Consider the following 13,778-nt stretch of genomic DNA (forward strand, 5'->3'; position numbering starts at 1 on the left):
ATAAAATGCATATACATATTATTTATTAATCTTTTACATATATGACCATTAGTTTATATATTTTAATACTACACCATAATTTCTTACTCTAATCTTGTATATTATCGACTGCTTGGTTAGTAAATAAAAAAAACATCTTTATCTTAAAATAACATTTGCATGCTTTATAATATAATAAATTTCATTACCTAAAAAATAAATTGGAAATTGAATTAGAATTAAAAAGTGGTAGAGTATCTGTTTACTCAGATAATATCACATAAAAAAAGGCCGAACTTCACTTACTTAAATATCTTAAGTTAAAAACAAACAGACAAGATACAAGCAGTATTTACTTCAATTAGTTTGTGGCGTCGGGTGCATGCTATCGTAATTTAGAGTTGTTCGAAGTCAGGCTGCGGCGGGGGCTCCTGTGGCAGCGGCTCGAAGTCCCCGAGGCTGTAGTGAGGATCTTCGTGGCGCGGCGTTGCCAGCGGACGGTCGTACTCATCTTTTAGTAGCTCTTGATCATGCTGCAAACACATGGATTATATTAGTTTTATTATTCGAAAAAAAAAAACGGTAGGGTTGGCGTTGGGTTGGCGGCAAGTCCGAATTAATCACTACAATAAATTTAAACCAAAATTGTACTTCGATACTATTGCATTGTTTCATTAGAGAACTAGTACATAACCCGTGACTTTCTGTTAGTGTCAAATGACAACAATAAATGAAACATAAAATATATTTTTTATCAATAAACTAATTATGTAATAGAATTGTAGTTGACATATTAAAGCTATCCTTAAAATTAACAATTCATTCCATATCCATTTCAATCCTTTCAGAATAAAACAGACAATCCTTATTGCACTAAATTTGAATATAAGCATTTTTTAATTACACTAAATTGCTGTTCAATCGGTTGGAAGAATAAATGTAATCAATAAAAAAGTAAGTAAAACTTGCATTAAAATATATTTAAATTTGTATATAAGAGAGAAGCCAAGTTTGTTTTTATTTTCAAACAACTCTAATGTTGGCCGCAGCTGGATTCTATAGTTTCACCGGATGATAGGGAACGAGTGTAGATGGTACTCCAAACCCGTGGAATTATTTATGGAGCGGCTGAAGGCCAACTACCGGCTGACAGTTACGATTTTAGTTCGAGGGTACAGCTAGTGGGTTGAATCTCGGCTCAGGCCGTCGTAATTTCGATCCCCGTTTGGATTGAACGGGAGATCGATCGGAGTGGAGTCAAATTTGTACAAGTATAGTTCTGTCATAATAATTCATAAATTACCTGGTCTGGTTGTAGTACAGAAGGTGGAGCCAAGTCGTCCAATGACAGCTGCGTGTTGAGTACGGACGGCGGGGCGTAGTCCGCAATGGCCGGTACGCTTTCAACCGCCTGCAATAAAATGTACGTTTTATATACATCAAAAATATTAATAGACGCATTAAAAACTATCCATTAGTCAAAAATTTGCAAATAATCATCTAAAGAAAAAAAACTATAATACTCATTAATTGATGTATACGACGATATATAGTCAGAAGTAAGCATTTGTTGAGATTGATTTTCAGGCGAGAGTAGAGTAGCTATCGGTTATCGTTTGGTAATGGAGTAGGGACTAGACTAGATTAGGGGGTCCCAATCCATCGCTGGGCCCTGGGCACGTGCCCAGTGTGCCCAGTGTAGGAGGGGCTGGTCACGGTCATAAAAGCAAGTATATACTGACGGTGTCTGCGGGCTCGTCGTCTGGTGTCGGGGCGGGGTGCGGGGCGGGGTGCGGGGCGGCGGGCGGCGGGGAGGCGGGCTCGGCTGCGCCCACGGTGTTGGCGCGCGCCTCCTCCTCGGAGCTGTACGCGGTCTTGTGCGCGCACATCAGCAGGTGCGTCAGCATGTCCGTGCCTGTAACCGTACACCGAACGATATATGTTTATTTGACGGCCTCGGTGGTCTAGCGATTTAGCACACTTTACTTCCGATGGTCGCGGGTTCGATTCATCGCACGGTGCGACATTCATATGTTTGAATCGGTTACATCCATATTGTATGTATTTAATATTACAAAAAATATCTGAGTATATACATCAGTTGTCTAGTACCTATGACATAAGCTCTACTTAGCTTGGGACTAGATGGCGATGTATTGTCCTGAGATATTATTACTATATTATTTATACGTATAGTAGATTGCCAACCACAAATTTAAGAAACCAACATTTGAAGTTGGATGCACCAGGGTAATTCAGTTTAAAAACAACACACAAGAACAGTCTTGCATCTAATATAAATAAATATGTAGTGAATATAGGTGAAATAAAAATCAAGGAATCATATTTACACGAATACAGATGTTTCTATCGTGCGAGGAATCGAACCTGCGACCGTCGAAATTAAAGCGCCGATGGCCTAGCAGTTTGGGACAACTAGCTGCTACGCCACCGGCAAATCTATTTCAAAATATGTTAATGATATGGTGGAGTTCTCGGTGTGTAGTGTACGATCGAATATGGTTGTAAGGACACGTACCGACGTCGGTCTGATATCCGCAGACGCAGTGCGTGCGGTAGGCGCGGCGCGGGGCGTCCTCGAGCGAGTGCGGGCCGGCGCAGTAGCAGCTGTGGCGCAGCATCGCGCGGTAACACGAGCTCGCGTACGGGCACTTGGTGCAATGCGACGTTCCACTGCCGACATGTATTCAAATGAGTTGTGCCGACACTTGTAATATTTCTGTCAACACTCGGCACCCTTCCATTAGTTTACCTCTCCACATAACTTCGGTTGGCAACATGCACGTTATACTCCTGTGTTTCAGGCGACCATAGGCTACGCTAACTATTTACTGAGGGCAGATGGGCAGCATGCTCGATTACTATCATCATAATATAAAAAAATGTAAACTGTGTTCTGACTTGAAGAGAAAGAAAGAGAGACGCATGGGAAATACCAGTATATTGTTGTGATGTTAAAACAATATGCACTTAAATTGCATAAAATACAATGGCGAATTTATAATTTTGTGCTTTCTCGACTGTTAATATTTATAGACTACATACCACGATACGATAAAGTGAGGCAACTATCTAAGGTACAATTAAAGAAAAAATAGAAACGCTACTTACAGGAAATGTTTATCTCTTTCTAAGGAAGTGTCACATTCCCTGCAGATCATGCCTTCTGGCAGAACGAGCGTCATTTCCTCGTACGTCTCGCTGATGGTGTGGCTGGTGGAATCCTTCACAGGGGGACGAGCTTTGTTCTGCAGACAATACATTCAATTTAATTAGCTACAATTAAGTAGGAAAAGGAATGACCGAAAGTTACTTTAAAGGAAAAAAGAAAGGCCGAAGTTTGAATTAAGAAACTTGTGTTTATATATTTACTTCTTTCCACATACAATTTCACAATGAGTAACTTTTAGGCACATTATATAAATACTAATGAAAATAATGAATAGAATTGTTAGATATGTGGACTAATAAGGCCATTGCTAGCAATGTACAATGTTAGGTTGACTCCACGCAGTCCCCTCTAACTGACTTGATACATGTTCATCTTATTATCCTCCACTGGTGTCCCACCAGCGTAAACCGTTAGCGCAGGCGGGTACCCCTTTCCATTATCATCCAAAAAACAACTAACGAAATTTTTCGGCAACAGCTTGCTTAGCAAGGGCGTTGAATACCACACCCAATACCAGTGAAATTACAGGAAATGGTTTTGTGGTGTCCGCGAATCCATTCAGTGTCACCTTCCGATTTATTTAACGTTCCTGACACGTTCAGTAAAAAAAACTTCTACAATACTATTATCATCCACTTGTAATCTTCCAGCATATCGTCAGCGTAGGCGGGCATCATTTCATTATCTTGATTATTAGTAAAATATAAACTTTATTAGTATATGGTAATTAATGGTAAAATGAGTACTCTAATCAACTGATTTAATCTTACTGTGTATTTAATATCTGACCCTATGAAATTAGTGCTAGTTGGTAGTTTGTATTCACACGTTTCGACTTAAAAATGTAAAGTTACAACAATTATTTAAAAGAGTGCCACATAAGTCTCATGTACATTCTTCTTGTGGTGAGACAGCTTTCGGAATGAGCGGTAGATTAAAAGAACCATAACTAACTATTCAAGAGTGCTTAAATTAAGTTTATTTGAATAAATGATTTTGTATTCTATTCTAATGGTAGATGACCACACGCGGTATGTTTGATGACCAATCATGTATTAATTTTGGTAAATACTTATTGATGCATTATGAAGTAATGCCGACGCCGCACGAGTGCAATGTACGTAAACCGTACATGTTATATACCTGTAGCCAACGTTGATAAAAATGAGAAAATAACCTTGGGCTTATTAATCAAATGTTCTCCTGAGCATAATGGCGCTGCGTCCTCTACAGTGTGGTGGTCACGGACCTGGTGTTCCTTCAGTTGGCCTGTTGAGAAAGTGTGATACTAGTTTATTACAATATCACAACATACATTTCTATACTACGTTCCATTCATTTACCATTGAGTAAGTTTTCGCTGCTGCATTTTCTACAATTTAAAATATTTATTTAAAATATATGGAAGAAAAAAATATTTCTAAATTTTTTTCATCCACGTGTACTAAAAACCACTTTCCCCCCATCTTTCTGACAGTCTATGAATTCGCCGCATATAAGTGATATCATATAAGTGAAGTCTTTAGGACAAACCAAGAATCGATCACTTCTTTAGTATCTTCTTAAGAGTGGAAGTTACTTAGCATTTATTTGTTACATAAAAAAAACTACATACCTAGATGTACAAATTTGAGCACGCATCTGGAGCATCGTATGTCTATTTTCTCTTCGTGCTGTTTCAAATGATCTATGTACAGTAGAATGTTTGATGTCAATTCACAGCCGTCCGAGTAAACTATAATCACCTAGTAAAGGAAAGGAAAATATTAAATAGATTATAATTTTGTGATGTTAATGGAAAATTAATGTTTGTCTTGTGTAAATAAACTCAAAACTATTTATTCATATAGAACCTTTCGACCTCTGCGACAGTGTTTGGGAGAGCGTGTACCTTGATCTATTTGGTAGCGCGTGCATATCTTGAAACAGTATGCAGTGCGGAGCCGGCGTGCAGCTTCAGACAGTGCGTGTACAGTTTGACTGGGAGTACGTATGTGGCTTGAGACAGTGTGTGATAGGGTGTCTATAGTTCGAGACGAGTGTCTGGAATAGCGCATGCAGTATGAGTCGTATGTTGAAAAAGTATGTAGTGGGAGTGTAGGTGCAGTTGAATACAGTGTCGCGGTGTGTGGGGTGTGAGAGCGTACCTTGAGGCAGTGGGGGCAGAAGACCCGCGCGGTGGAGGCGTGCGCGGCGCGGAAGTGGTCGGCGGCGGCGCGGTGTCCGGAGGCGCGGTAGCGGCACGCGCCGCAGCAGTACGGCAGCTCCAGCGGGGCGTGCACCTTCTGCATGTGCGCCGCCAGCGTCAGCACCGCCGCGAACCGCACCTGCGTACACACACCGACGATTCATTTTATTCTCATGTCAATACAGTGTACTGTGGTGGGTGGTGGCACGTTCTCACACCATATGCTGAGCAGGAGACCGCAGATTAACATATGTTGGTTCCCGCGCGATCAGGAGAGCGAGCGATTTAGCGCGGAAAAACCATTGCGCGCAATCGTCAGAGATTGCATTTAGCTATTTTTTGTGTTCAGTCACTCTATTATTATGTTTTTGCTAGTTAGTCAAATGTCCGTAACTGTAGTGATAATTAAGTATTACGAAAATGAGTTGAAACACACAATTGAAGGACGCGGGAATACGCGGTAGCGTAAACGGTTTTATGTTAGTTATAGATATTTATTTACATGTACATTCTTCCTGCATGAAAGCCGATTTGCTCGTGAAAGAGCATACATGTAAAGGCAGGAATTTTATTCTCATATAAATTATTATAACAATCATAGCCTTTATTGCTGTAGATATTTCGAGTAATACATAAATTATTAGATTTTCAGATTGTAAAAGCTAATTGATTTTGGAATAATTATTTACTAATACATATCCACATCCACATATTTTCTTCCGGGAAGCCTCCTCTAGAGACATACCCAATTCTCTATCCTGATCTTTCCTTCTCTCCTTCTATATACATATACCTTAGATCTATACTAATATTATAAAGATAAAGAGTTTATTTATTCGATTGATCATTAAAGTTGTTAGTTAATTTAATACAAACCTCACAAATAAGGCAAGCATAAGTAAATATCCCTGGTGACTTGGTGTCAGCTGGGTGGTACTCCTTCAGATGTGCTTGAAGATCATCTTCGTTAGCGAAGCTTGTCACGCAGTAGTTGCAATAGACTCCATCTCCACCGTCTGGAGCTGGCGCCACATGAGTGAAGATATGTTCCATAAGCTTCAGATTGTCTGTGATTTCTACATGGCAAATCGGGCACTGTGGAAGAATGAATTATTGTTACACCTACTATTATGAACTTATGTACATTAATATAGAAGGACAAATAGAAGCAAATAGCAGGAGAAGAATATTATTGTTAAGAATGTTGGAGTCAAGTTGTATGAACTAAATGTCCAATTATGGAATCGTGGGAAAAAACAAGAGATCTACCAACTCTTAAATTGATTGATTGTAACTTCTATATTTATATAGGTGCGATTACATTACATGGGTGAGATAATAAACTTGCGGTGTCTAAAATCGCAGTTATCAAAAATGATAATGTTTAAAAGGTACTACAGACATCAGGCATTATGTTCTTTGCATTCGTGATGTAGTAAATCTGCATAAGTGTGGATAATATACATACTGCGCCGAGCTCAAATAATGGGATAAAGGGAAGATAATGATGATTAGAGATCCTACAGTCCTTAGATATATCTAATCTCAGGTCTGTATTCCAATAAGAGGTAGCGAATTTGTCCGCTTACGTCGACGCCAGAAGAAATAGTCTTTGTTCATCTATACTCACCTCAACAGCAATGGCAACTTTTTCCACAGGCTCGTTGTCCACAATCTGACCAAAATAGTACCTCTCCATGGACACAGTTTCTTCAGGTTTGATCTCCTTCTTGATGTTCTTCAGCGGAATATCGTCGAGGTCCCCGTCATCGTCCACGTACGTTTTAGGCACTTTACGGCGACGTGTTGGCAAATTCTCAGTCTCTTTTTCTTTGGTCTTCTCTTTCTCTTTGGGCTTTTCCAGTTCTTGCTTGATTTTTGTACGGCGGAGGGCCAATGGTACCTACAATATATAATTAATGTCAATGTTCTATATCTGAAGCATGCAGCTTTATTTCCCTTGATCGTAATTCAATTACTCGCACAATAGCAACCTTTTATATTCATGAGTATGATTAGTCTGAATGTTTTATGTATTATATGTAATACAATTTATAAATAAAAAAATCATAAAAATAATGAAGTAAACTTCAGTGTCTTCGATATATTTGCAAACTCAAGCGGAGTGCCAGTATCAGCTCTGCTAAAGTGGAATATACTCAACACGAAATATTTTTTTAATAGTTAAATGTTAAACGGCTCGCCTATCAGACGGCAGACTTACCAGCTGGACAGAATACATAAACTATGATATTTATAACAATAGATGGTAGATTTATAACCGAAGGTGATTAGACTCACCTCTTCTTCATCATCATCGTCTATATAAGTGGTAGCAGTGGCAGGAGGCGCTTTCTCTTTCTTCTTCTTCTTAGGTGGCGGCAATGGAGAAGGGTCCTTCTTCCTTCGCCCGCGCTTACTGCGACCAAGTTCTGGCTCGGGTTCCTCGACTTTATCCTTGTTTTTCTAAAACACAATATGGAAGATGGTTTAAAATTGCTTAAATAGTTGTAATAAAGGGATTGAATACAAAAAATACTTCTTTTATGTTCTTTTGATTTCTCTTAGTTCAAGTTTTGTCTTGACAATACTATGAGTGATGTAATGTCAGTCATCGTTTTGTCAAGCCTAAATTAAAATGTAAGTCTTATATTACATCAGTCGAAGTCCGTCGTCGAACAGTCGACACTAGGTTTCCAAAGGATATCCAAACTTTATTAATTGCCTAACAATACTTTATTTAGAGGTGAAAAACGTATCGGAATATGGGTTCATCATCAGTCAGTGTTGACTGGACGACGACCAAATTGCGACTGACGACGAGAGCTCTATTACAATATATTTATTACCTTGCTGGGATACTTCCAATTTTTGAATGGGTTTGCAGCAATCTTGTTGAGTCGTACAGTGATAGCATCTTTAGCCTCCAGCTTCGTTTGCTCCGATATATGCAGGACTATATTATCGAAGGCCTGGCCAGGTGAAATACCATACCTGGATAGAAATGTTGTTTCCTTAGTAATTAATAAAATTATCAACTAATATTTGGGATCTGATATATGATGACAGATATAAGATTATCCACAAATACAAGATTATCGCGTTCCATTGCTGTTCTTATGGGAGTCGTGACGGCCTAGCGGTTTAACACACCGCCTTATTTCCGATGATTGCGGGTTCGATTCTTCACACAGTACAAACATTTATATTCATGAGTATGACTGTTTGTATCAGTCTAGATATTTTCTATATTTAATAGAACTTCACAAATGTCAGATGTAACATGATGTCCATCATAAACAACGGTAACCACTTACAATCAGATGTACCGTCAGCCACGTTTCTTACATTCTAGTTATACATATAAAAAAATGAAATAAATATATATTTAGAAATCTTACTTTTCTCTCCAAACAAGTTCGTCCAAGAACTGCTGTATAATCTGCCTGGACAACAGTGAAAGTGTGTTCTGGAACATTCTGGGTACTATGCGCCTCAAATACTCCATAATGTTGGCATTGCTGTTCCTGGATGGCTGGTCAGAATGTGAAGATGCTTGGTGGACGGTTTTGAAGCCCATACACACAAGTGTGCTCTTGTCTACAGTTAAGTCTGTTAATATCACTGAGGAGGGATGGACCCACAGACTCAGAGGTTCTAGTATCTTTTGGAATCGCTTCTTGTAGTTCTTTTCGTGCTCTGCTAAAGGCTCGACCGCACGCAAGCGAATCTGTAAAAGGTAGTTTTAATATAACTATTCTATGATTGATAATAGCCTCCTTTACACAACACATTCTTTTATGCGCGATTAGAACACGCGTGCCATACATTACATTTAATTATTTTTTCTTTACTTCGGGCGTGTTTGGGGCTATTATTCATGTCATTTCACTTTTCTTTCAATAAGTCTATAATTATGTTTTTGCTCCATAAGGCGCAAAAACAAAGAACACGGGAATGCGTGAGCTGGTGGCGGGCGCGGTTTTTCTCGCTCTCTTTGTCTACATTTACATATTTACATGCTCAATCAACAAAGAGTCAAACAAAGAGAACCCTTTCGACGTTTTAAGTTTTAATAATTAAATTATAATCATTACTTTAAATTAAAACCATTCAATATGGTACTAACCAATTTCTCAACAGGATCCAACACACCCAGCACTTCAACCTTCACCTGCCTCTGTGTACCATCATGGCTGGTTGTCCCCAGTGATATGACACCAACCTCAACTTTCTTCCCAGGACCACCCAGCATACTCAAATGTTGGTGAATAGCTGATGTGCATATAGCTCTTAACCATGTGAATAAGCCTTTGACATACAAATTGTCAACTTTCACCCACTGCACTACATTCTGTACATTTGTCTGGCACGCCCAGTGGTAGATAAGTTTTAGAAGGACGCTAGGAGGGAAGGTGGCGCCTTCGAAGATAGAGCTGGAAAATACGGAGACAAACCGAGTGGGGCAGCACTCAGATATCCAAACGTAGCCACCAGAGTAGGGAAACTTTGTCACGTCCGAGTACATTCCTGAAAAAATTGAACATTATTTAAATTATAGACTATATTTATAGACATTAATAAAATTACTGAAAAATATTCAGATGTCATCTGTTATTTTTTAAATAACAATAACAAGTGGGGTATTTACATTATTAAAAAAATAAATAAAATAAATTAGATTTTATGATAATATGTTTATTTTAGTTATGACTTGCTTCTCTGTTTTCTATAGTTATTTAGTTATATTTTTAATGAAAAGTTCGTCCAAATTCAAACACAAACAATTTTCGGCTCTTCATTATTTAACAATTTCATTATATGTAATAAAAAAAATATTTAAAGAAATATTGACTCATTTCATACATGTCCTGTTCTTGCCTTCGTTAAATTAATAATATAAATAAATATAATAAAAATTAGTTTTGTAAAATAACAAATAGCTAACCAAGCTTTAGCTTATTCCCTGGATGTATGATACACCATTGCTCCGACCTCACTAATCCTTGTTGTATGAGCCACTCTGTGAACTTCATGGGTGTATGCATTAGTACAGATTTGACTTTGCTGTCCAGTGCGGACCGGTCCGACGGCGGCGCCGTTTCCTTAGACCGTAGGTACGGACGAGCAACCACCACAAGTGATGGGAATGTTTTCCCTAAAACAAATACACTTTTTAATATACAAAAATATGTTTACTTTTGTTGTAGAATTTTCAAATATAAAAAGGATAAAGTTCATAAATCTATTATACGACTTGTCATTTTGTATATATCTGAATGTTGAACCGTATAGGGGACGGACGAAAGGTGTGTGCATGTGGCAGAAATGCAAAATATTGAGATGGATGTGTGAGTAAACAGGAATGACAGAATAAGGAATGTGTATATACGAGGAGTTTGAAGGTTGCGCCAGTTGACAGACAAGTTGCGAGGTAACAGATTGAGCCATACCAAAACTTGACCTTCATAAGCTGATGCAATTCAAAAAATCTGATTATAGCCGGAATGCTGATCGCAGATAGAGAGAAATAAAAAAAAAAATAATAAGCTGATGCAATGGACTATAGACTATATATAAATGGTTTTTGATTTTATAACAAACAAGGTTACAGAAACATTCATACCTTGTAACTTGTTGAATGATACTTCACGGGAGTCGGCAACATTCTTATTACTTTCCTCTTTTGTGAGGTCAACAATTGTCGTGGTTTTCGTCGCACTGCCAGTTAAAAGGCCACCAATAGCTGTGGCTTCAGATGGCCGAACATTTGTAACCACACTGTGTACATCTGGAATAGAATTGGTTTAGAAAAGAAATAAATACAAAAACATGGCAGATAGTGGTTTACCATCCTGAATTACACTCAAGAGATCATGATTTCAAATCTAGCCAAAACAAAAAAAAACTTTGTGTGTTAATATATATTTCTGCCTAAATCTTTATCAAGGATACAAAAGCATTAAACCAAAAATTAATCCATCCTTTGCCAAGTTGAAACAAAATATACCGAGGAAGGTGTGGGCATGTCAGGTATCACATTCACAATAACATTGACAGTTGTCATTGCCTCCCACAACACCATTTTAGATGCTGTACATGAGGGATAAAATTTGAGACAGTATGTTGTTGATATTCCAAATTTGAACTTTACTGTCATCTTTTGACCTTCACTACAAATATAGTAAAGAAATTATAAAGGCCTAGTGTACCTGCTTTTTTTTTTTATTAAAATGTTTTACGGCTTTATACCCAGTATTGCCTATTTTCCCAAATATTAAGCTTAACACATTATTTACATACCTAATACTTTTAATCTACATAACAATTTACATGATTCATAAACATGTATCTAGGTAGATATATGCTTAGGTATCTTGTAAGTTATAGTATCTGTAACTACGTACCCCAATGGGAGATTATTATTATTATTATTAAATATATAGGTTAATAGTGTAGTAATATTTGTTATTGATAAACAAATGATGTTATTTAAAAAATCTACTTCACTTACTAGATGGTGCCAATGTTTTATCCTTGGTCTTTGTGCTATCCTTATCTTTGTCTTTATCCTTATCTCTTTCCTTGTCTCTCTCCTTGTCTTTTTCTCTATTCTTGTCCTTCTTTTTCTTTTTGTGACGAGTCTCAGGAGATTTAGTCCTTTCTGGAGAAGGTGAGTAATTACGGTCTTCCTCACGGACTTTTCTTGGACGTCCTAGAAACCCACAGAAAATATTATTTATATATTCTAAATTAATAATGGTGTGATGGATACTAGAATACTGATAGAAATACTTAATTTATTTTTTCTAAAGACATACAGTAAGACTGTGCATAATGTGGAGGATATGTTCCAGCGCTAAATGAATCAGCTTTTTTTCGTTTTTTCAGAATCACTACTATCGATATTTATTTTCTTCTTGCTCAATAAATCAATCCCTTGATATAGTTATTAAGAAAGATTAGTTGCTGTTTTTTGAACTATTTCCTCAACATATTTCCATTAGGTTCTGAATCCCTGGGTTGAAATAGAGGTGTGCTAAACAAAACGGAGTCTTACTGTACTTAATATATTGAAAACGCCCAGACCAATAAAAATAATCAAACAAATACTAAACATTATGCAAGGAATCAGTAGAAAGGTAGTCTTAAACAGCTAGACCATCAAGAAAGAAAGTATTACACCAGGCACACTAGCATAGAAATCAACATTGGTATCTACCGAACTCCATTTTAATAAAACTCAGATAATATTTAGGAAACAAACTAACCTCTTTTTGATGTGGGCTTTTCCTTGGCCACAGAAAGAGAACGAGATCTAGATCGTATGATTTCCGCACTCTGTCTCTCCAAATCTTTCAGCACAGGTTGTCTGAAAATTAATTTCATTATTGTTAATTTAATTTGGCAGCTAAAATAGTACTATGAAAATATTTCAATATTGGAATGGAATACAAGGTGACATACCACCTGATGGGAAGTGGTAACTGTCATCTATATGTATATATGAACAGCACTACATTACATTATTATATAATGGCTATGATACCACTAATAAGTTCCTTTTCAAGAGGACTATGATGTTATGTAGCCTGAGCTGTTACTTTACTGTGTTACCTGATATTATAAACTAGCTTAAAATAAACAGACAGAGATTACTTTTTTGTACAAAGTCCAACTAAGAAAAACTAAATAAACAATAATATTTATTATTTATAAGGTTACTTTAAAGAAACAATTGACTAATAACTGCATAATAGGCATAAGACACTCGAAAATTAAGATTATATTAATTTAAAATTATTAATAACATAAAAACAAATTACTAACTTCCCCAGCAATTGATATGCAGTAAACTGATCTCCGTTATACACAATTTCACCACCAGTATCCTTCACCATTTCATCCAATTTCGACTGTATGCTTTTGTATTCATCATCAGCATTTTTATAAGCCTTAAGTTGGACTTCAGAAAGCTCTTCCTCCCAACATTCCAGCTCCAGAGTGGGAACATCAGGCCCAAAATAGGATCGCTTGTAAAGGTCAGCCTCGATAATCTCAGCCTGAGGAGGCACTGCAGGTACTGATTCCTGTGGATACAGAAGCCGGTTAATGAACAGCACGAATTAACAAGTCTAAGCATGTAAACAAATATACTGAATGGAGAAATAGCAACCTCAGTGTCACTTTTTAGTTTCTTCAACTTCATTTTAAAAACTTATTTCTTGCGATTTAAAACCATGAAATATATATTTTAGAATTTGCAGTACTAACACGGAAAGTATAAAATACAAATAAGAAATAAGGAAATTAGAAGCTGTAAGCAACGCTAATAAAGCATCAGTCTACTATGTCAGTTGTGTCAGTTTAGTATTAGTTCCTTCGCCAGTTTGAAATTACTGACGTTGACAATCAACT

The 13,778-nt window shown here is 37.2% G+C and overlaps 1 protein-coding gene across 1 annotated transcript; it reads right to left on the reverse strand.

Moving 5' to 3' along the window:
• Nucleotides 1–8: 8 nt before the first annotated feature.
• On the reverse strand, nt 9–13,698 carry LOC131851662 (uncharacterized). Its single transcript, XM_059202183.1, has 20 exons — nt 13,537–13,698; nt 13,191–13,450; nt 12,632–12,732; nt 11,875–12,075; nt 10,987–11,151; nt 10,309–10,518; nt 9,490–9,890; nt 8,762–9,090; nt 8,210–8,354; nt 7,662–7,826; nt 6,991–7,263; nt 6,237–6,455; nt 5,320–5,499; nt 4,788–4,917; nt 4,350–4,441; nt 3,112–3,248; nt 2,519–2,673; nt 1,722–1,894; nt 1,283–1,390; nt 9–512 (listed from the first exon to the last, which is right to left on the reverse strand). Exons 1-20 carry the CDS (start codon nt 13,567–13,569, stop codon nt 375–377), a joined length of 3,615 nt encoding a protein of 1,204 aa, XP_059058166.1. The 5' UTR covers nt 13,570–13,698; the 3' UTR covers nt 9–374.
• Nucleotides 13,699–13,778: the final 80 nt, after the last annotated feature.

Source organism: Achroia grisella, unplaced genomic scaffold, assembly GCF_030625045.1.
Source record: "Achroia grisella isolate CSIRO2021 unplaced genomic scaffold, CSIRO_AGI_Agris_v1 utg794, whole genome shotgun sequence".
NCBI classification, from domain to species: domain Eukaryota; kingdom Metazoa; phylum Arthropoda; class Insecta; order Lepidoptera; family Pyralidae; genus Achroia; species Achroia grisella.